This window comes from Podarcis muralis, chromosome 14, assembly GCF_964188315.1.
Source record: "Podarcis muralis chromosome 14, rPodMur119.hap1.1, whole genome shotgun sequence".
NCBI classification, from domain to species: Eukaryota; Metazoa; Chordata; class Lepidosauria; order Squamata; family Lacertidae; genus Podarcis; species Podarcis muralis.
Window position 1 is genome coordinate 32938333 of NC_135668.1, and position 22572 is coordinate 32960904.

The 22572-nt window shown below is 45.3% G+C and overlaps 2 protein-coding genes across 2 annotated transcripts in view; one reads left to right on the forward strand and one right to left on the reverse strand.

Moving 5' to 3' along the window:
* LOC114584579 (uncharacterized) overlaps nucleotides 1-2353 on the forward strand; it is a 35650-nt gene extending 33297 nt beyond the window's left edge. The window contains exon 33 of the mRNA XM_028706566.2: nucleotides 94-2353. Within this exon, the coding sequence (XP_028562399.2) occupies nucleotides 94-179 (86 nt within the window). The 3' untranslated portion in view covers nucleotides 180-2353. The remainder of the gene's footprint in view (nucleotides 1-93) is intronic.
* Nucleotides 2354-3085: 732 nt separating this feature from the next.
* Nucleotides 3086-21701, reverse strand: MSLN (mesothelin). The gene is made up of 13 exons (XM_028706574.2): nucleotides 21584-21701; nucleotides 20811-20896; nucleotides 19646-19775; nucleotides 18818-19008; nucleotides 17615-17705; nucleotides 16590-16701; nucleotides 15088-15272; nucleotides 13352-13498; nucleotides 11744-11877; nucleotides 10062-10195; nucleotides 8871-8965; nucleotides 7569-7758; nucleotides 3086-5846 (listed from the first exon to the last, which is right to left on the reverse strand). The coding sequence occupies exons 1-13, from the start codon at nucleotides 21653-21655 to the stop codon at nucleotides 5749-5751; spliced, it is 1665 nt and encodes a 554-aa protein (XP_028562407.2). The 5' UTR covers nucleotides 21656-21701; the 3' UTR covers nucleotides 3086-5748.
* Nucleotides 21702-22572: the final 871 nt, after the last annotated feature.

Below are 22572 nucleotides of genomic sequence, written 5' to 3' on the forward strand. Positions count from 1 at the left end.
TGTAGAATTTCCAGCCCTCTAGCAAATCTGAGGATCTTGAATGCAAAAACAACAGTGGCTCATTTGATTTACTCCTCCACTTTCTCCACTCAGGATCATCTTCCAGCTTAACCTCCACCTGTCTTCTTCTGACATTGTCCCTTGTGGTTGGAATCCCACTTCAGAGGAGGCTTCTTTGAGAGTATTGTTGCTTCCTTGCACCTCCCGACAGTAACTGGGAACGGCAAAGGCAAGAGCTTTGAAGTTCTACAAGGGGAGCCATTTGGAACCCATGGATCAAACGCCAATGCTCTCTGGACTGTGGGTCTCTTCTGACTTTTATGTGCATAGTAACTGCCATGTGCCTAATGCAAATTTTGCCTGCTGCAAAGCTGCTGTGTTTCTCTCTACCCTCATTTTGTTATGGTGACACTTCCACACTCAAGGTAGTGCTGAGATCCAGCACCATCTTTCCTGTCCTCTGTGCATGCTGGATCCTGGTCTGTTGAGCCTCCTGGAACAGCTGTACTCCTGAATTCCTTTCTGGGCCTGTGTTAGTAACTAGGACTGCACCATCAGCACCTCAGGTTGGTTCCGAGCAAGGGGAAGCAAGAAGACTGGCTTTGCTCAGCCCATCCATCAGTCAGCTTGACAATTTCGGAACCTAGCAGAAAGCAAACCGCTTTCTCTGCCCCTTGGCTGCTAGTCATGATGGCTGTCTTCTGCTTCCACGGTTGGAGACAGTCTGCCTCTGAATACCAGTTGCTGCAAATCACATGTGGATAGTGGACTCCTGTATCACCCAGGCCCTGCTTGTGCTGGTTAAGAGGCCAGGCTGTTCTATTCAGAGACTCAGTTCTGTTTCATTCAGTTCACATTTAAAGGCAAACCTACTTAGTCTGCACTTTCTGAATCAATGCAAAAACTGAAACACAGCCATCCTTTGAAATTTGCACTTCTCTGAATTTTGCAATTTAGTGCTCCAACCGACTCATGTTTACAAAAATGCATCTATTTTGGAGAATTGTGCATTAAAATGAAACTAACATTAAAAAAAATGCAATGTCTTAGGGAAAATTGCTTGCAAGACATGTGCTTGAGTCAAAGCTGCATAGAAAAATGTGTTTATTGGGATAAATGCACAAAGAGTACATTAGGTGTTTTTTTTTAAAAAAATGTCAAATTTTTGTAGAAATGTGGACGATTGAATTTAAGATTGAAAAAATGAGAACTGAGAGAACTCAAATTGGCATGTCCCTTCTCAGTTCTTCCTTCCCTTTGTGGACAGCCTACAGCTCAAGGTCTGAGTCCCATCCATCTATAATTACGCAACCTGAATTTTCTGGCATGTGACTGAACCTCATCCGAAAACAGAAACTGCTTGGAAGCATCCAGTGTCTTGAATGCTGGGGAAAGTTGATTATTGTGCAGCAGAGGCACTACCTTGAAAGGAAGGAGGCATCTTAATCCTATGTTAACCCTAAATAAGAACTCTGTATTTTGTGCTATACTGCATATTAGCAATAGGTATTTTCATTGGACTTGGCTGTAGCATGTTGGCCAAAGTTTCAGGGAACATCAGGTACCAATCACCAAAACCATAAGCTTGAGAAACTTACAGTGGCTGATAAAAACTACAATAGATTTCTGCCCAACTGCTGAATTCAGAAGGTGGGAATATTGAGTGTGTCTTTATTCAAAACTGCCATGATCCAGATGTGACATTAGTCACATTGAAGAATGGGAGACAAATGTGATTTAGTTTGCATTTAAAGATGAAGCCACTTACTTTGCATTTTGCAAAACAATACGCGAACGGAAACTCAGCCATCCTTTGGAATTCACTTTTCCAGATTTTGCAAAGCAGTTTTCCAAGTAATATGTACAACGATGCATAAACAAGGGTAAAGTGTGAATAAAAATGCATATATTATCAAAAAATAACACGTGGAAATGCAAGGGGGAAATTGCTTTGCAAAAATGTGTATGTTCAGATAAATTAATATTACAATGCTGAAAAAATAATTGCAAACTGATATGGAAGTGTGGGGAACAGAACTTGATTAGAAAAACAAGAAACTGATGGAATCCAAAATGACAGAGATCACCCCTCCCTCTTTACCACTGAAAGAGTTTTAGGTTCTGATAGAAGTGATGGAAAGCTCACCTGAAGCTCTTAATTGATATAACTTCCAGACTCCATTGTATACCTCTCTAAATCTCATGCTCATTGATCTTAAAAAAGTCCAGCTGTTTCCCCTCTCCCTCCTAAATTGTTCACGTTCCTTAATGTCACCAAGTTGCTTTCTGCGGAAATGACTTTCTGTTTAATTTCAATAACGTGTTAAAAAATAAATTAAAAAATTGGTTTTAATTTTGACCGGCTTTGATGTTTACACATTTCCCCCCCTTTGGAATGCTGGGTTGGGAGCCAGAAGGGCTGGAGAGTGGGGAAAACAAACTGAATACGTATATCAACACAGTTTTCGACGCAGTGTCTACACAACTATGCACACTGAGGCCCAAATGAACTTTAACAACAACAACCCCTAGTGGCTAAAATTAGAGTGGGGGGGGGGAGAATTATAAAATGCAGAAGTATGTTCCTCCTAGGTCAAGTTATACCTCTGCATTATATTTTGACAGCTTCTAGAGTGCTGCAGGTTCTCCGTTCCTCCTTTTAAGGGAGTTCCCAAAGGACAACTCCAACACAGGCAGTGAGGAAGGGGTGAAGATGAGCAGCAAAATGTGGGCAGGCCAGAAGAAAAAGTGGGCACAGTGCTGGATATGACCCTTTGTACAGTAGGCTACATGCAACACACCCACTCTCTCTTTCCTCCATCGAGGCAAGCAAGGGCATTATCAGAGTTCAAGGAGACATCCCAGTCATGCTAGAGCACTGGAGGGTGTTAGGCAGGGGTGCTGGTGGGTGTGGCCTAGGGAGAGGGGGTGTGGTCTGGGGAGGCTTGGAGAATCCTGAGGTCCATGTAGAGAGGCATGAGGTAGGGGACGCACACATGTGACCCTGTACCTGAGGTTCCCCAGCCCTGTTTTAGAAGTCAGTGTGACATCTTACACCAGGAATGCCAAAGACACAGCAGCCATATTAGAGAGGATGACCAGATGTTTATTTTGCACAATACATATAAGCCATTTATATGAGTCAAAAGAACAGGTTATATAGCATCGGGTGTCCTTAGCTTTCCCCAGCGGATTTTCTGTTATTGCCTTACCCTTTTCTAACACTGATCCCCAACCCGCCTGCCTTTGAGTTGCAGCCCTTTCACATTTTCCCAGCAAACAATTTACGAAGCAAGCAGGCACCTAGTCCTCAAGAGAAGCCTCCACTGCGGGACTGACGCAAGCCCCTCTCTTCCTGGGCCTAGAATCAGCTTGCAATGCTTGTCCAGAAGGCTGCAACTATGCCTTCCAAGTCCATCTCACTTGCTCACCCAGTTGGTGCATAGTGACGGGCCCAGTCAGCAGACTGGTGTCTTCCCCCTGGTTAGAAAGAAGTCTTGAGCTCAGCAGGTTCTTCTTCATGGCCCAAGACAGTTCCAACCACAGCATTTCTCTTTACTCTTGGTTAGCTGGACTGACTATGACATTTCTGGAGACTTCGGGATGTCTGCTGTGGTGAAGGCACTTCTGGTCAGCTGATTGATCATATGACTGCATAACGTGCATTCTGTGCATCAGCAATCACACTGCAAGGATTGTGTGTGACATTAGGAAATCCTATGGACTCATTCAGGGCCGACCCACCCATGGGGTAAGTTGAGGCAACTGCCTCAGGCGGCAGGATTCAGAGGGGCAGTGGATCCCGATATAGAACTTTAGTTCTCCTTTGTTCCCGATGTCAATCTTCACTCCCATCTTCTTCCCCGGTGGAGAGGGGAGCACCATTTTTTGTTTTGCCTCAGGTTTCAAAATGTTTGGGGCTGGCCCTGGACTCATTGGCCTATTATGGAAAGTTTTATCTTTCTTGGTAGCTAAAGGGGATTTTAGCTTAATGGACACCAATGTCCATTAATGGTGTCCATTAAGCATGGAGGTTCTCTTTATCTGCAGTGGGGAAAGAGGACTGAAAAAGGCAGGTTTCGCAAGAAAAGAAGACTTCACGTCACTGGAGTTAACTGGGCAGAAGCAGCCTTGGGGAAAATAATGGGTTGTTGCTGATTTTTTAGGATGCTGATAATGCTTGGAGTTGCCTACTTCCTTTCTATCTCTTCTCTCTGTTAATAAACTGAAATCAATTCACACTTCCTGAAGCTGGATGTGAACGGAAACAAAGCTAGGTTTCAAAATTTGCTACTGCTCTGAATTTAGTTCCCCAAACAAATAAGTGAAATAACAAACCAGCGTGCATCATATTACATAGGAAGCTACCTGATACTGAGTTGGACCACTGGTTCATCTAGCTCAGTATTGTCCACACTGACTGGCAGTATCTCTCCAGGGTTTTAAGCAGGGAGTCTTTCCCAGCCCATCCCCATCTGGAGATGCCATGGGGATTCAACCTGGTGCCTTCTGCATGCAAAGCAGATGCTCTACAATTGAGCTGTGGTCCTTCCCCATATTAGGTGAAACTGCATTTCTCATAGTATATTTTTGCAAGCAAACTAAATTCTGAAATATTGGAATACTGGAAATGTGATAAACTCAACTTAAGACTGGAAGAATGAGAAACAGAGGGAGGAAATGGAAACCGACAAATTCATCTAGCTCAAACCTCAACACAACACATCCGTACTCTCTCCTCTGAAAGAAAAGCAACCCTCTAAACCTGCTCCTGAAGTTTCTTTCGAGCTCAGAGAAAGTGAGAAGTATGCAACTCTGTGTTGCACAAAATCCCAAGAACTGCAGATTTAATTCCCACCCCTTCCCTGTTTGTCAAAGGCAGAGGAACTTAGGTCAGACTACTGGTCCAACTAACTCATTATTCTCTGCACTGACTGGCAGCAGCTCCCCAGGATTTCAGGCGTGGTTCTCTACTAGCCTTGCTTGGAAGTGCCATTGAACCTGGGATCTTCTGTGTGCCAATCACCCACTCTACCCACTGAGCTGTGGCCTTTCTGCTTGAAAATATTTGGGCATTGCTAGGTTAAGCTTAAAGCCCAGGGACTGTGTGGGATGAGCAGCCAGCACTTCAGAAGGTTGTGCTTTAGAGCTCAAGGTTGCTCCTTGCTGCACCCCCTATAGCTTACAGAAACAAACCATGTAAGTTGGACAAAAGCAGCTAATTCTACATTATCTGCATAATTTATACAGGTCCTGGTGTCTCATCATAGCTCAGGCTATGAAGCTCCTACTTTGCAAATGATATTGCTGCATGAATGAAGCATTCTACATATTATTATTATTTATTAAACACCCATCCTTTACCCTAAGATCCCAGGGTGGCTTACATATCAATATATGTATGTCTGTATATATATACACACACACAGTCGCACCTTGGATCCCGAACACCTTGCGAGTCAAACGTTTTGGCTCCTGAATGCTGCAAACTCGGAAGTGAGTGTTCCGGTTTGCGAACGGTCTTTGGAACCCAAACATCCAACACAGCTTCCGAACGTTTTGGAAGTTGAATGGACTTCCGGAACGGATTCTGTTTGACTTCCTAAAATAATCTCCTTCACCCACTTCCCTAAGGGTATTCTTGTTCTTCCCACCACAGGCAAAGTTGAAAGTTGATAGAAAATGGCAGCAAAATGAGATCGATCATCATTACCACATTGCCCGTTTTTTGATTAGAGCAGGAGAGTTTCATGAAAGGAAAGAAGCCAGCAACAGAGTCAGGAGGAACGCAGGGAAGAGGTGCAGGAGATGGGCAATGGTGGCGGCACGGGGCGCTCCGGAGGTCTCTGGAGAAACAAGAAACAACATCGTTATGACTCTATAGTCAGATTCCTCATCTTCCAGGAGAAAGAGTGAGAACTCTGAAGCAGAAGGGGACAGGCACAGGAAGCTAAGAAGAGCCTGCTGGATCAGGCCAATGCCCTGTCTAGTCCAGCATCCTGTTGTCATGGGGCCAACCAGATGCCTCAATGTGTAGCCCACAAACAGGACCTCTGAGTGCAACAGCAACTCTCCCCTTCTGCGGCTTCCAGTAACTGGTGTTCAGAACCATGGTGGTAGAGCACAACCATCATAAAGGTAAAGATACCCCTGCCCGTACGGGCCAGTCGTGACTGACTCTGGGGTTGCGTGCTCATCTTGCTTAAGAGGCCGGGAGCCAGCGCTGTCCGAAGACACTTCCGGGTCACGTGGCCAGCGTGGCGAAGCTGCTCTGGCGAGCCAGCACCAGCGCAGCGCAAGGAAATGCCGTTTACCTTCCCGCTATAAAGCGGTACCTATTTATCTACTTGCACTTAGGGGTGCTTTCGAACTGCTAGGTGGGCAGGAGCTGGGACCGAACGACGGGAGCTCACCTCGCCGCAGGGATTTCGGCAAGTCCTAGGCACTGAGGTTTTACCCACAGCGCCACCTGCGTCCCTTACAACCATCATGGCTAGTATTAATTAATAGCCCTTGTCTCCGGGAGACAAGTCATACATGGCTCCCACCCAAAGAATCCTGGGAACTGTAGTGTACCCCCCACCCACAGAGCTACAATTCCCAGCACCCTGAACAAACAGCAGTACCCATGCGTTTTTGAGAGAGGCAATCTGATTTAAATGAGATTTAAGTGCATGGTGTGTACACTTGGAGAAGACGGGATTAAGAGGCGATATGGCAGCCATCTCCAAACATTCAGAAGAGTTGTCAGTCATAGTGATGATGGAGCAAAATAGCTTTTCATTGCTCCACAGAGTAGAACTCAAACCAATGGGTTTAAAGTACAAAAAAAAATTAATGGGGCAGAGAGGGTATTTTTGGCTAAACATAAGGAAGAATTTCTCAACAGTTTTAGTTGGTTGACAGTGGAAGTGACTCTCTTGGGAAGTGGTCAGTTCTCCTCTGTAAGAAGTTTTTAAACAGAACCTGGATGGCCATTGATCAGGGATGCTTTTGCAGTGGTTTGAATTAGATAACCTTTGGGATCCCATCTAACTCTGTGGTGGTTTTGGGCTAGTCACTACCTTACTGGGTTGTTGTGCAATTAAAATGGGGGCAGGGCGGGGAATGTGCACTGTCTGAACTCCTTATAGGAAGGGCAGATTGCAAAAATAAATAAATGATGAATAAATAAAGTAGTACATATATCTGTACAGTGGTACCTTAGATTACAAACACCTCGGGTTACAGACTCCGCTAACCCGGAAGTAGTACCTTGGGTTGAGAACTTTGCCCCAGGATGAGAACGGAAATCGCATGGTGGCGGTGCGGCGGCAGCGGGAGGCCCCATTAGCTAAAGTGGTACCTCAGGTTAAGAACAGTTTCAGGTTAAGAATGGGCCTCCGGAACGAATTAAGTTCGTATCCAGAGGTACCACTGTATACACAAAAAAGACACCTGGAGACATTTTCATAATTCCTATATACTGATTCTCAAGCTGCAGAGCTTTTATTATAGTTGCGGATCATTTACCTCCTACATCATAGGAATTTAAACCCCCTCGAAAGCAAATGCCCCCCGTTTCTTACGTTTCTTTTCTTCGTCAGGCACAACAATGTATCCGTCAGGGATCCCCCCTCGGAGCCCAAGGCCCAGGGTGTTCAGCTCAGACTGCTTCTGCTTCACGATCCAGTCTCTTACGAAGGGATCGTTCTCTTGAGTCTTCAGCTCTGCTACATTCATCCCCAGCAAGTGTTTGACATCGGTGGGTTTTAGTTGCTGTGAAATGAGTCAAAGGGAGATGGTTACAGGCAATGTCTACCCTGCTGGGATTCAAAAGCTCCAACTGCGAATGTAAGCGGCAAAGGATATGTGTGTATGTGCATATGGCCCACTCTTTCTCTCTCTTTCGTTCACTGAGAGGAACTTCCAAAGTGCTCCAATTGTTGCTGTAGGTGCAAGTTTGTTACACCACTCCCGGTACAGTTACAGGAGAAGGCTGGGGTGTGATCTATAGAAATCCCCCAGGGACTAATAGAGAAGCCCAGTCAAAGACTGAATTGTGCTCTGATAAATTTCATTTCATTTTATTTTGATGTTCTTTCTGAAGGTCGCTTTCCACAGCCAGCCCAGGATAGAATCATAGAATCATAGAGTTGGAAGAGACCACAAGGGCCATCGAGTCCAACCCCCTGCCAAGCAGGAAACACCATCAGAGCACTCCTGACATATGGTTGTCAAGCCTCTGCTTGATGTTTGGATGTTTTGCTGCTTGGATGTTTTGCCGCTTCAGGAGAAACAGAAAATACCACCCCCACCTCTTCCTCATCTTCCACAGCCCCCCTCCTCTTCTTCCACAGCCCTCCCTCACTGTTGCCTCCTCCCCTGAAGCCACAACCACTCTGTGCTAAAGGCAGGAGCGAAAGGAGGCCAGAGATATTATCCTAGCTATTGTCCTAACATCCTAGCTATTAATCCTGTTATAACATTCAAGGTGGCCAAGTTTTGTGCAGCAGCAATAAAAATACAACGTACAATGATTAGCACCCAGGATTAGTGTAATGTACCGACCGATGGACATTCCTAGGTCAGAAGGTTTCCTTTCTGACTGATAAATGGTGACCCAGAACTGCCTTTTTTATGTATATGTGATTTTACATCATCTGATTTTGTCTTGAGTTTTTAAATTTTGTAATTGGTGTATTTGCCTTGATACTGGTCATTGACTGTAATAAAATGACTTGCACTAGGTGGTGGCGGGCATGGAGGAGGAGGCAGGGTGAGGAGGAGATGGCCGCCAGCCGTATCTGCTGTCTGAGGCAACTGCCTCACCTTGCCTCATGGGCCGGCCAGCCCTGTCATCTTCAGCCCTACGGCGTTATCCCACTCACCAGCACGGCGTCCTTTCGCAAGCCCTTGAAAGTGTTGATGTCCATGTTGACATTATTTTTGCTGAGCGCCCTCAGATCCTCACCCGGAGCACCTCCTGTAAGAAGAAAACTTGGTGAAAACTTGATGGTTATACATTGCCAACCTTTCTTGAGTCAATGAAAGAGATCTTTTAGTTATGCTTAGAACTGAATTGCAAAGTTCCCTAATAAAGGCAACTCTTTACATGTGAAAGTCCCCAACTCTTCACGGTGTCTTTAAATTTTCCAGTAGTCCCAGCTTTGGATCCAGCACAGAGCAAGCATGTCTCTGAGTCTCCAGCTTCTAGCCTGTTTCCATTCCAGCTACTATGGCTCTTGTTTTCCTGCCTAGCAGCTAGGTGAAGGGGTTGGAGGAAAGGCCCACCTATTAGCCTGTAGGGCGCTATCACTTAGTTGTAGCTCCTGCAACCCAGCTCGTTCTATTGGGATGCTCTTAAGTGGCCTGCTAAGGTCGCCGTCTTACAAATAAACTTGTCTGACCAGGCCAGCAACCTCTGCTCTTAGATTCTAACCCTCACTGAGTACAGCACCCAATGAATTGGAAGGAGCTCAGGGTATCATCCAGACCGACCCCCATGAAACCCACAACATTGTTTTAATTTCCTCAGTCCTGCAAATAGGGATGGTGAGGAAATAAAATTTGATCCAAACCAGACATAATGGTAGTGTTCAAGGCTAGGGATGGACAAATATACCAATTTCGGTTCTCTTGGTTTCTCATTTTTCCAAACTTAAATTCTCTACATTTCTGCATCAGTTTGTGGGTTTTATTAAAAACAAAACAAAACAAAACACCGTCATAAAATTTTAGTGCAAAATTTTAGTGCAAAATTCTCCTAATAAAGAGTTGCATGCAGTTGTGACAACTATATGCATACTTGCAAGAACATTTCTCCAATCTAATGCATCTTTGTATGTTATTTTCACTATGCTGTTATGCACATACCCTAATATGTGCATTTGTTTTAAATTGACAGATTCTCCCATCTCTAAGTAAGAAGGTGGGTGGGAGGGCAGATTGAGGTTAGTGGGGCAGTGTCCCCATTTAAGTGAATGGATAAGCTGATCTGCTGCTTTCAAGTTGCATTACAACAAACTGCAATGCTCATCCTAGACTGCAAAGGTGTTTCCGAAAATGATGCTGTGACTTACCCAGGTACGGCTTGATGAGGTTATAGTAAGCAGGGAACTCGTTGTGTCGGTCAGAGTAAGCCCTCTTGGCTTTCGGGTACAGGATATCCTTGGTAGTCTGAGGACACCCACCAATGTTGAGGGTCTTGGCACTCCTGTCAAGAAAGGCAAGGAGGGAGAGGAAAGAAGAGGTGACCGAGTCTCTCAGCTTTGCTTATTATTCACTGGAATGAAGGGGTCCAAGAGCTGAGCTCACTAGATCATACAGTCATGGAACCATAGAATTCTAGGGTTGGAACGGATGCCAAGGGTCATCTAGTCCAACCCCTCCATTGCAGGAATTACAGCAAAAGAATCTCTGACAAACAGCCATCCAACTTCTGTTTATAAACCACCAAGGCCCCCAAAACTGTGGTCCATGGGTCACCAGTATTTTGTTTATATATTATTTCATTAATATCCCACCTTTTTCTCCAAGGACCCCAGGGTGGGGCTGATTTAATCCCCACAACAACCCTGTGAGGTAGTTTAGGCTGAGAGGCAGGGATTGGCCCGAGGCCACCCCATTGCACTTTATGTTTGTGGATTTGTGAAGACAGGAGACTGCACATCCATTACATTGAATATGGATATTGAATTTTAATTGTACTTTAATTGCTTCTTTTATTTCCCATATTGTATTACGATTGGAATTCTATGAGATTCAAATTGTAACAGAATAAAATACAATATGTGAAGAGAAATTGTGTGCTATAAAACTGAAGTAATGCACATAACCTAAAGGCCCACGCTGGAAGACCACAAAGCCCAGGATCTTAATAATCAAGTTGTATCCCTGGATTCTGCCTCTCCCATTACCATCCCACCTGCACACTATACATGTCAGGGGCTGGTCTGGATCGGAAGACTGGGGAATGCAATCACAGGGAGATTAGCTCCTAACAGAAGAGGAGGGGGGATATTTGCACACACACACACACCCCGCTTCCAGCATTTCCAGAAGCAGAGAGACAGACAGACAGACAGACAGACACAGAAGCTGCTCAGTTGAGAGAGGAGCTACCCAGCTATGAGATAGTAGCTAAGCAACCAGAAGGGAGGGAGCAGCTGGGTGATACATCAATTAAGAGTGGGGGAGACCCCCCTCCCTCCCCTGAACTCGGAGGTCCAAGCATGTCAGAGAACAAAGGAGACATGGTGTGGGGGTGGGAGGAAATTCTCGTTGGTGTACTTCTTGCTGTGGAAGTGGGGAGGAGTCAGAGTAGGCAACTGATATCCTTGAGGAGGGTTGCCTGTTTGTGATTGCAACATAATGCTGTAATAAAAGGACAATAAATCTACCAAATGCTAATTCATTCTTATAGTTGAACCACCAGAAGGGAGAGGGGAACTCCCGTACTTGACAATACATTTAAAATGCTGTGATACCACTTTAACAGTCATGGCTTCACCCAAAGAATCCTGGGAGATGTAGTTTGTTAGGGGGGGGTGAGAGATGTTCCCCCTCCCAGAGCTACAATTCCCAGAGTGGTATAACCTTCCCAAGGAACTTTGAGAATTGTAGCACCGTGAGAGGACTACGGTCTCTTAATGACTCTCCTCACTACAGTTCCTGGTATTCTTTGTGGAGAAGCCATTTGCTAAGCGGAAAGTGGACCTCTTTTCTTGCTAAGAGATGAAGAGTGTTAAAGGAGTTTACTCACTTGATAGCATTCTCTGTGATCGTTTTAAGCTGGCCTTGGGTCAAGGAGCACATGTAACGTCCCCCAACAGCATTCAGAGCTGTGGCATCAAACTGGCCTCCGGACTTGCCATATTGCTGAATAATCTCCCTGGCCTAAAAGAAATAATTTCCAACCCAAAACAGATTGGCTTGTAAGTATGTCTTACATGAGCAAAGCTAAGACACTGCTTAATGAACTAGCCAAAACTCAGCTAAGTATACTATTTTGACCTTTTACTATTTCTACCATTTCTATCCTTGTCCTAAAAGGAAATGTTCTCAGGGGTCTCACCACAATGGCCATGCACCCCCAATGCAGAAACCTGCACAAACCTGAGCAACCTTTGAAAACAATGGGTTTCAGGGCCATTCTGCAAATGTATATTTTTTGGGGAAGAGCTATTATTATTATTATATTTATTTATATCCCGCCTTTCCCCCAGACAGGGACTCAGGTGGCTTTCAGATAAAATAGCCATAGCCCAGTGCTAAAGCACCTGCTTTGCATGCAGAAGGTCCCAGGTAGGACTGGGAATGTCATTTGTCTGTAACTCTGGAGATCTGCTGCCAGTCAGTGTAGGCAATAGTGAGCTAGATGGACATAAGGCAGCATCTATGTTCCACAGCAAAGTTGCAGAGCAGCTGCTTGGCATGCAGAAGGTCCCAGCTTTAATCCTCAATGGCATCTCCAGGTATGGCCTGAAATGGCCCCTGCCTGAAACCTCGGAGAGCAACTGCCAATCAGGCAATATTGAAGTAGGGTGGCTCAGTTGTCCGACATGTTATGAGCCAACTTCTATGACTTTTCCAGTGGATTTTGGTCGGCTGAACTAGTCTTATCAATGCTCTGTGCTGTCTCCACATTGTGGCTCATTCTAGCAACGTTTTATGTATTCTGAATATTCAGAAATCTGGTCTGAGGCACCAAAATGCACTGGGGTAGGCTGAAGGGGAAACAACTCATTAACTTTAAAAAGGTAAAGGATCTCTGACAGTTACGGTAAGTCCAATCGCAAACGACTCTGGGGTTGTGGCACTCATCTCGCTTTACTGGCCGAGGGAGCTGATGTTTGTCAGCAGACAGTTTTCCAGGGTCATGTGGCCAGCATGACTAAGCCGCTTCTGGTGCAATGGAGCACCGAAACCAGAGCAGTACAAGGAAACGCCATTTACCTTCCTGCCGGAGTGGTACCTATTTATCTACTTGTACGTTTTGGTGTGCTTTCAAGCTGCTAGGTTGGCAGGAGCTGGGACCGAGCAACGGGAGCTCACCCCGGTGCGGGGATTCAAACCGCCCACCTTCCAATCGGCAAGCCCTAGGCTCAGTGGTTTAGACCACAGCGCCACCCACTCATTAACTTTACCATCTGTTAAAAAAGCAGAGGAGAACAGAGGAAGCATAACCTCTGTGTATTTTAGTGCCGTCCCTCTAAAACTTTGCAACCAAATGCACCTCTTTACACATGTAAAATGTTTCCTCATGTTTTGCTTCTAGGAAGCGATTCACAAAATCAAAATAAACTTCTAGTTTGGAAAACGAGGGGAAGAAGTAAATCAGGAGAGGCTGTGCTTTTAAGGCTGACGTTACCACTTCATCATCGGGAGCGTTGTCCAGCAAAGCAACAAGGGTGTCTGGCGAGTGGAACTTCCATTTCTTAATATCCTCAGGAGTCATTAGGCTGAGGAGGCTTCCCATGCTACGGATAACCGAATCGGGATACCCATCAGGATAAATCTGTAGGGATTGCAAAATAAAAATCAGTGTTTGTGAACGCTACTGGAGCACCTCTTGCCCTTTCTCAGAGCACACATCCATCAGGAGACAGATTGCCTTATTGTGTTTGTTTGTGTGTGTGTGTGTGTGTGTGAGAGAGAGAGATACAGAGAGAGAACAAGAGAGTGAGAGAGCTGGTGCCCTTCAGGATTGGAGGGAAGGAATGCAGAGAAGATCAACAATAGGCAACTCCAGAGGCCATGACAGGCAGAGTCACCCCCCCATGAGTTGGAAGTAAGAAGCAGGAATGTTAGGAAATTCTGATGACGAAGAAAAGGGGAGAGGAAATGGCTGGTGTTCACTTTTTCAACCCGTGTGCAGAACAAAAATCAACTGAATTCAATCGATATTTGCTGGTGTTACAGCTTTCAATATACAAACAACACATAACTGATTATGCCCCCCCCCGCAATTTGCATTATCTTTCCTTTGCACTGAATTAATGGGGTGAAATAACATACTGACAACCTAACTTACACAATTAACTATTTATATTACATTAGTTACATAATTTCATGACAGCAAGGCAAACAACATGGCATTTCACAGAGGATGAACTGGAGCATAACAGAAACAAGGCTGCATGAGACTAAGGCAGGATGGAACAACAACAGCAACAATTTATTATTTATAGCCCACCCATCTGGCTAGAATTCCCTAGCCACTCTGCGTGGCTCGCAGCAGAATAGTAAAAACATGATAAAACACTAAACATTTAAAACTTCCCTAAACAGGGCTGCCTTCAGATGTCTTCTAAAAGTCAGATAGTTGTTTATTTCCTTGCCATCTGGCGGGAGGGTGTTCCACGGGGCAGGTGCCACTGCCGAGAAGGCTCTCTTCCTGGTTCCCTGTAGCATCACTTTTCACAGTGAGGGAACCAGAAGAAGACACTTGGAGGAGAACCTCATTGTCTGGGCTGAGCAATGGAGGTGGAGACACTCCTTCAGGTATACTGAGCCAAGGCCATTTAGGGCTTTAAAGGTCAGCACCAACACTTTTAATTGTGATCGGAAATGCACTGGGAGCCAGTGAAGATCCTTTAGGACTGTTGTATTATGGTACTGGCAGCCACTCCCGGTCACCAGTCTAGCTGCTGCATTCTGGATTAGTTGCAGTTTCCGGGTCACCTTCAAAGGTAGCCCTACGTGGAGCGCATTGCAGTAGTCCAAGTGGGAGATAACCAGAGCATGCACCAATCTGGCGAGACAGTGCCAGGCAGGTAGGGTCTCGGCTGGCGTACCAGGTAGAGCTGGTAGACGGGGAAGGAAAGGGAATCGGTGCCACTTTTCGTCCCTAGTCAGGAGACAGGCAGGGAGAGGGCTTGTTGAGGGCAGGCTGAGATTGGTGGGGCAGTGACTCATTCACCTCAATGAATGAGTGGGGGCAGAGTGAAAGAGACAGAGAGAGAGACAGAGAGAATGCAAGGCCTCAATCTATTGACCTGCTTGGACCACTCTCCTTTGCCTGCAGTCTCAGATGAGCAATGGCTGAACTCAAGCCCCGGTTCCATGCCCCTCTTAGCAAACTATGAAAGCCAAAACATCGATTACCCGGTCCAGCTTTTCTTTAAGCACCATCAACTGCTCCTCAGTGAAAGCATAACTTGAGATCTTGTTGAAATTGGCCTGCAGGGTTGCGTCATCCAAGCACTGGCGTAATTCCTCGTTATCGTAATAAAGAGGCATCAGCTCATCATCAAGCACCTCCTGTGTTATGGTCTTATCAGCTGGGCATCCTGGGAAGGCAAGACTCAATAGTTAACTAGGGTTGAAGAACTTGTACAACTGACAAGTCAGTGTGGATACAAGAACATCAGAAGAGCCCTGCTGGATCCTATCAAAGTTCTGTCTGTTTAGGTCAGGGGTCAGCAACCCGCGGCTCCGGAGCCGCATGTGGCTCTTTTACACCTTTGCCGCGGCTCCGGGGCAGATACTAGCGAGGGGAGGAGGTGCATTGTGCGCCCCGACACTCCCCACTGTGGCGGGCGCTGTACTGGCTGTGACATCGCATGGGGGCGGTGCGTGAGTTAGTCACGCACCGTCCTGACGTCACCTTCCCGCCCACTGTCAGATCGGAGGGCAGCGGTGCGCATGCTTTAAATGTCGCAACGGTTTTGCGGCTCCCAGTTTTTTTCCCTTCGGAAACGGGTCCAAGTGGCTCTTTTTGTCTTAAAGGTTGCAGACCCCTGGTTTAGGTCCACCCCTCTTGCTCCTCAGCCACAAGTGATTCAGAAGCACAGTGCCTCTGAACCAGGGAGTACAGACTATGTGCTGTAGGGTGCTCTCTGCTAAATAGGTATTTGGAGAGAGGCTAAATTCTGTGACCTGTATTAACTATGCAAGTAATTTAAGGTTGGATTACTGCAATGAACTCTATGCGGGGCTTCCCTTGTGCTTGATATGGAAGCTGCAGTTAGTGCCATATGCTACAACACAGATGCTGGTGGGAGTGAGATCCTGCCTGCTCAGAGATTTGCGCTGGCTGCTGACTTGTTACCAGGCAAAGTTCAAGGTGCTACTGTTAGTATATCAAGCCCTTAATAGCTTGGGACCAGCTTGCTGCATTGCAAAATTTAGGGAAGTCTGGATTTTGAAGGGTGGCTATGTTTCACTTTGTGTGTTGTTTTGGAAAGGGTGAATTAGGTAGATTTGCCTTTAGATGCAAACTGAATTCAATTTCTCCCTCATCCCTACCAGGAGTTTCTGTTCATATGGAGAAGACTTCAAGAATGCCCCCTCTAATCCCCTCACTGCAAACTGAAGCGGCAATCTAAAGTCTGGCAATATAAACAGCATCTGTTTCACATATATCCAGGGTCCATTTCTGGTGTCTTCAGGTATGGGTGCAAAAAGTTCCTCCCTGAAATCCTGGAGAGCCACTGGTAGTTAGTATAAACAATACTGAACTAGATGGACCAATAGCCTGTCTCAGTATAATGCAACTTTCTGTGTTTCCTATGTAACAGCTTTATAATGGGATCTGCTGTTTGTGTGAATTGGCCTCAATGCTACCAGAGAATAGCTCCAGGCTTAAAAGCAGTGTTGCTGTATACCTGAATTACGTTTCTGCCTGGAGGGGTGGAGGTTTTTCACAACAGATGCCAGCTGTTCTGTTGGCATATGGGTACGGTGTAAGAAGTCTTTCAGCCATGGCTTTAATACATTCTGCAAAAGGAAAAAGAAACACCTATGTGGTGAAGGATGTAAAATCTAGAAAATCTATACAATTCTCAATTAGTTAAACTGAATGCATAGATTCCTTTCCTTCTCCTGGATATGGGGTTTGGTAGCATGACCAAGATGGTTATTTTTCAGAACAGAATACCGCAGCAAATAATATGCAAATGGTGATGATGTTAGGTTTATCCCACCTTACCTTTCAAGATGGCTAACAAAGTCATCATTGCACAAAGCAGTTACAAACAGTTCAGTATAAAGTCACAGCAAACACAAGACCCATCGTATGAAAGATGGTTAATGATGAAGAATCATGAGATGTGACCTTCCCCTTGCCTGCTCTCATTTACAGAACTTCAGTGGCAGCACTAGTGATGGAAAATGGAACACAGGTGGAAATTAATGAAAATTTTGTCTTCTGGTTGGTTGTTATATATCAGCTAGTTTTTGCTTTAGCAGTCTCCTGCACGGGAAGGATAAAGGTTTGCAGTCGGAAGTTTTGCACAGGAGGGTCAAAAGTTTACAAGGGGGTGTTTTGCTCAGGAGGTTTTGCACAACATTTTTGACTAGGAGCTTGACAATTAAGGGGAAACAGAAATTTAACAAGGTGTCCACTCTCCTTACATTTGACTAAAGGTTGGAAGAGAGACTGTATATAAGTTGAATTTGAAAATAGGGTGGAACAAGAAGTTGTGGAGATAAAGACTTGAAGAGGCTAGGCCGCTTTAGTTCAATTTATGACATTTGTGACAAAGATAAGTGAGGTCCACAATAATTCCCACTTACAATTTCCCCATCCTTTTTTCCTGGCAAACAAACATAACCCAGAGCACAGCACTTCAACAGAGACTTAAATACCCTTCTGCTTCCCCTTGATTATGGGGGGGGGGGAGAGACTTACTGCAGGAATACTTTGTAGGATGCTGTGATCAAATATAGGGAGCAAACCACTCAGTTCTTCCAGGGTAGAAGTTGACCATGTTGAAGGAAGCCTGAGTGGAAAGAAAGGGAATGGGAACTTATCAGCAAGCTACATATCAACACCATGGAACTCTGAAGTAGGGGCATGAGTTTCACGGAGAGAGAGTTTAAAGGATGTTCCAATCAGAAGCAATGTCTGTGACATTTAGAATATAATTTCTCCTTCTTTAGGCATTGAGCAGCTGCAGAACACAAGGAGGACAAGGCAGCAGGGGCACTGCCCTCCTGCCACTGGTGCTGCATTTGCTGGGTGAGGCAGCAGTGAGATCAGGGAAGCTTTAGGTTGGTATTATTGGGACACCTGAAGGACACCACCAAGACAGGCTCCCCCAACCTCACAGCACTGCTGCTCTCCCTCACTTACTCCTGCTGGTGCCGTATAACCTGATGGAATACTGCAATACCACTAAAGATGAAAAGGGGAAAAATATATATTCAAATGTTGCACACTTGCATTTTGCAAGCACTAAACCAAAAGGATCCAACATCAAGTATTTGTCATTTAAAGCCTTGGTTTCAGATGCAGAACCTGTGCGACATTGCAAGATCATAGTTACTCCCTCCAAATCCATTTCTACATGTGTAAAAATTTATTCCATGGTGAAATGAAACCTGTACTGTGTAAATTGGTGGTTGCTTTTCATTTGTGTGAGATTCAGGTTTCTTAGGCAAAACCCACCTTTCCGCTACAAAGCATGGCTTTTGAAGCTGTGAAATTTATGGGCTGTAGCTTAGTGGTGGAGCATCTGCGTTCAAACCCTGGCATCTTCAGGTAGGGAGAGGAATGACTCCTGTCTGAAAACCTGGAAAGCTTCTGCCAGTAAGTGACATGGGAATAGCCTAACTCAGCTTTTTAGGTATTATTCTATAAACTGACTCTGTATCTATGCTAGGCATGGCTTCCTCTTAGGGAACCTAGCTTTTGCTGCAAATATAACATTTCATGATGAACATTTCCAGTCAAAACCCCACAATTCTAGCTTTGAAATGCTGTTTGCACTAGCAAATGCAAATGAATTAGGTTCAGTGGCAATCCAAACAGATTTCCGACAACCAGTTTTCTTTTCAGGAGAATTCAGAAAACTCCAAAAGAGCAAAAACAAAACCTGCAGTGTGATCCTACCCAAAGGAGGTTCTTCCACTGCTGAGGAGAGCTTGGATTGCTTTGATTTGTTCGGGTGTGAAAGACTGGCACTGATTTAACTGCGTCAGAAAATTGTTGCCGGATGCTGCAATGTAGTCTGCACCAAGATCACAGACTAAGTGGCCCAGAATTGCCGCATCTTCCTTGGTTACCTGTAGATCATGGATGTCCTACGGAAAATCATTTGTAAAAAAATTGTGTAAATTTTTTAAAAAGAGAAACCATCAACTTCTTAAAATAATTTAGTTGATTAATAACCTATAGTTTAACCAAATAATCAAATATATTTCATTGAATTAGTTTCTATCTGTATTCCTGTATAGGTACTATTATGAGATATTTCAGAAACTGGGAGATAACTTGAGACTGAGTAGACCAATACTTGCTGCCTTTCAATTTCCCATGAAAAACACACCAGGACTTCAGTAGTCTAAAATCTGCTTCACCTATTAAAATTGGCCCTCATTGATAAAAAATGCCTCTTTACAAATACGTAAATAAGCTAGAACAGTAGTTGACTCATCTACTAATTGTATTTTTTCAGTCTGGAGAAGAGAGATAAAACCCAGCTTCTATCATGTGATATCAGGTGATTATTGGCAAACTGATTGTATTTCAAATTGAGGTCATGGGCATAAGAGATAAAACTGAAGTCTGTGCTGTGAAGAGTATTTTTCCCCAGGGAGTTTTTGAGTTAAATTGAAAGTTTCTTGGTCCAGATTGCCACTTATTTGGCACAGACGCAAACTTGAATAAATGCTTTTGTTCTTATAGCTACTTAAGGTGCCAGAATTATACTTTACTTACTAGGCAAGCTAACGCCTCTGACAGAAGCTGTTTCCGTTGTGGGGAATCTCTTTCCAGGACATCAATATTGGCTTTTCCGACGCGAGTGACATACTCCTTGCAGTTTTCACCTGCTGCAAGGTCTGAAGGCCTAGAAACAAGAAAGGATTAATGAATGTTTGTGCATATGGATTGACTCTCCCCACTCTGCGTTTAATATACTGCTGTGCACACCCCAGTCTCCAAGTGGCAAAAATATTTCAGAGGTTCTAGTGCTTACTTCTGGTTTCCTTGAAATGAAGATATTGGAGACTGTGGTGTGTTTTATTAAGATGGTGGTTTTATTTGAACATATATACAACCTGAGCAGGGACGCAGGTGGCGCTGTGGGTTAAACCACAGAGCCTAGGACTTGCCGATCAGAAGGTCGGCGGTTCGAATCCCTGTGACAGGGTGAGCTCCCGTTGTTTGGTCCCTACTCCTGCCAACCTAGCAGTTCGAAAGCACGTCAAAGTGCAAGTAGATAAATAGGAAGGTAAACGGCGTTTCCGTGCGCTGCTCTGGTTCGCCAGAAGTGGCTTAGTCATGCTGGCCACATGTCTGCGGACAAACGCCGGCTCCCTCGGCCAATAAAGCGAGATGAGTGCCGCAACCCCAGAGTTGGTCACGACTGGACCTAATGGTCAGGGGTCCCTCTACCTTTACAACCTGAGCATAGGATGGAGGGGCTCACAGCATTAATACTCCAACAGAGCTTGCTTCTCCATTAGGTTGCTGGGGGAGAGGGACCCCCCAAACCATAGCTTTGGATTCAGCACAGCACAAGACAAGCCTCTCTGTGTCATTCCAGCTATCAGTATCAGCCAGACTGAACAAAAGAGCATCCCCTGGCTTCTTGCTCTATTATCTACAAGACAGATGAGGGCGTGGGGAAGAACCCGCTTCCTCCTGAAAGAGCATCACCAGCCAGTCATATCCATAGCAACATGACCACTCTTTAGTCATGTAAAAGCAGGGTGCTTACAAGCCTGGCTAGGGCCAATGTCTTAACAAAGAGAGTAGTATGGCCAGTTCAGTAGTTCCCCCTGGTGGATTCCAACCTTACAAATACACAGTCACAAGTTTGGAAGGAACTCATGGGCATCATCCAAGCCCACCACATCTTATAACACTACTCTACATTTACCTTAAAAAGAGAAACAAGTCTTTAGGGTAGTTGTTGAAATCCTCTGGGGGTCCACTGAGCAGTACCCTCTTGGCTAAGCAGCTCAGCTGAAAAACAAACCAGAACATTCTGTCAGCAAGTAGAAAGAAGTACAAGCAGGTCATTTATTTCAGAAAATGGCGAGGGGATTTTTCCTTAAAAATAAAATAAAATAAACAACAATAACACACCCATCTGTGGTGGTTTTGCAGCTGGTTTTGCTAAATTTAAGCCCCAAAAGATTTCCTTTGCATATGCCACAGTACCTGAGGGCATTGGGCTGGCTGAGAAGATTAGGGCAGACTGTGGAGACATACATACATACATAATTTCATTTGTATGGCGTCTTTCCACAGTTCAAACCATGCTCAAGGTGGTTTACAACATGAAAAAACCACACTACTTAACTAGAACATAACAAAATAAATAAAACATTAAAAATACATAACCAAAATGGACAATTTCCACATAAATCACAAGATCTAAAATAAAGATACAAAAACCCCACAGCAACAACAGCAATAATCTCTCCCACAAAACCCTACAAACAACACCAAGTTCGTCATCACCTACTGCCTGAGGTGGCCTCCTTACCCTACCTAACAGAATGACTGGCCCCAGTTCTGTTACTATCTTATCCCCAAGAACACACACCAAGGATTAAAGCTGAGACGGGAGATTCAATTCAGGTCTTTGAAAATACTTTCAAATATTGATCTCAAAAAAGCCCTCAAGATGCATGCAAAGAAGCCGACCTGTTCTTCGCTCAGCTGAACGTTCTTCTGCCCCAGAACGCTGAGTAGCTGTTGGAATCTCTCATCATCCATATCAGCAGCGACTGCACAAGTAACACCTTGCAGTATGGAAGGGGATAGGCTGAAAATCCAAGGGAGGCCCATAAGCGATGAATGGATAGTTGGGAAGAACATCACCAGTGTTTTTTAAAAGGTGAGGGGCTCAGTCGAACGTGTATGAAGTGGAGAGCTGGTGTATCTCCTAACCTTTCTCCTCCTCTGCCTTTGAAACACTTAACATGGAGGGCTCATAATTCGATCAGGGGCACTGGTGGCTGGCAGAGCCAACTAATTCTTGTGTTGTGGATTTGAGGGGTCAGTCTGGATCAGGGGTCAGCAAACTTTTTTTCAGCAGGGGGCAGGTCCACTGTCCCTCGGACCTTGTGGGGGGCAGACTATGTTTTTTTTTAGGGGGGGGGGGAATTATGGAAGAGCACCACAAGCCCCGATGGCTGCTTACCTGTGTGTTGTGAGAGGCAGGGGCTGGCGGCGGCGGGATGATGAGCAATGCACGAAAGGGCTGTGTGATGGCCTGGGATTCGGATTTGGATGCTGAACCTGAGGAATCCCAGCCTGCACAGGATTCCCCGCCTCCAGAGCCAGCTGAGCCGGGGCTGGGGCATGAGCCTGAAAGGTCCTCACCTGTGCTGGATCCTCAGGTGCAGGCACCAGCTGAGTCTGCTCTGGCTCCTGAGGTGGTGGAGGACCCATTGCCTGCAGGTGCTCCACTCCCAGCCCTGGTAGAGGAAGCTGAGGTTGCCTCTGGGTCCAGGAACCCTCCAGCCTCTCGTGAGCTACAGAGGCTCAGGGCAGAGAGGCGGAAGGAACTAAGTTCCTGCAGGAGGAGCGCTCGCCTCCAGGCCAGGAGAGGTGAGACACCTGAGGTTCAGGGCTGCCCTATGCCTCTGGGCAGATAAAAGCCAGCGAGCTCCAGTCCCAAGTTGCGGGAG

Excerpts from the sequence above, each read along its gene's own strand:
- MSLN (XM_028706574.2), bottom strand. The coding sequence starts at position 21,655 with ATGGATGATGAGAGATTCCAACAGCTACTCAGCGTTCTGGGGCAGAAG. Across the intron at positions 15,273-16,589 it reads CAGGCAGAAACGTAATTCAG|GATGCCCAGCTGATAAGACC; the intron begins GTATACAGCAAC and ends TTGCCTTCCCAG. Across the intron at positions 5,847-7,568 it reads GCCTGACGAAGAAAAGAAAC|AGACCTCCGGAGCGCCCCGT; the intron begins GTAAGAAACGGG and ends TTGTTTCTCCAG.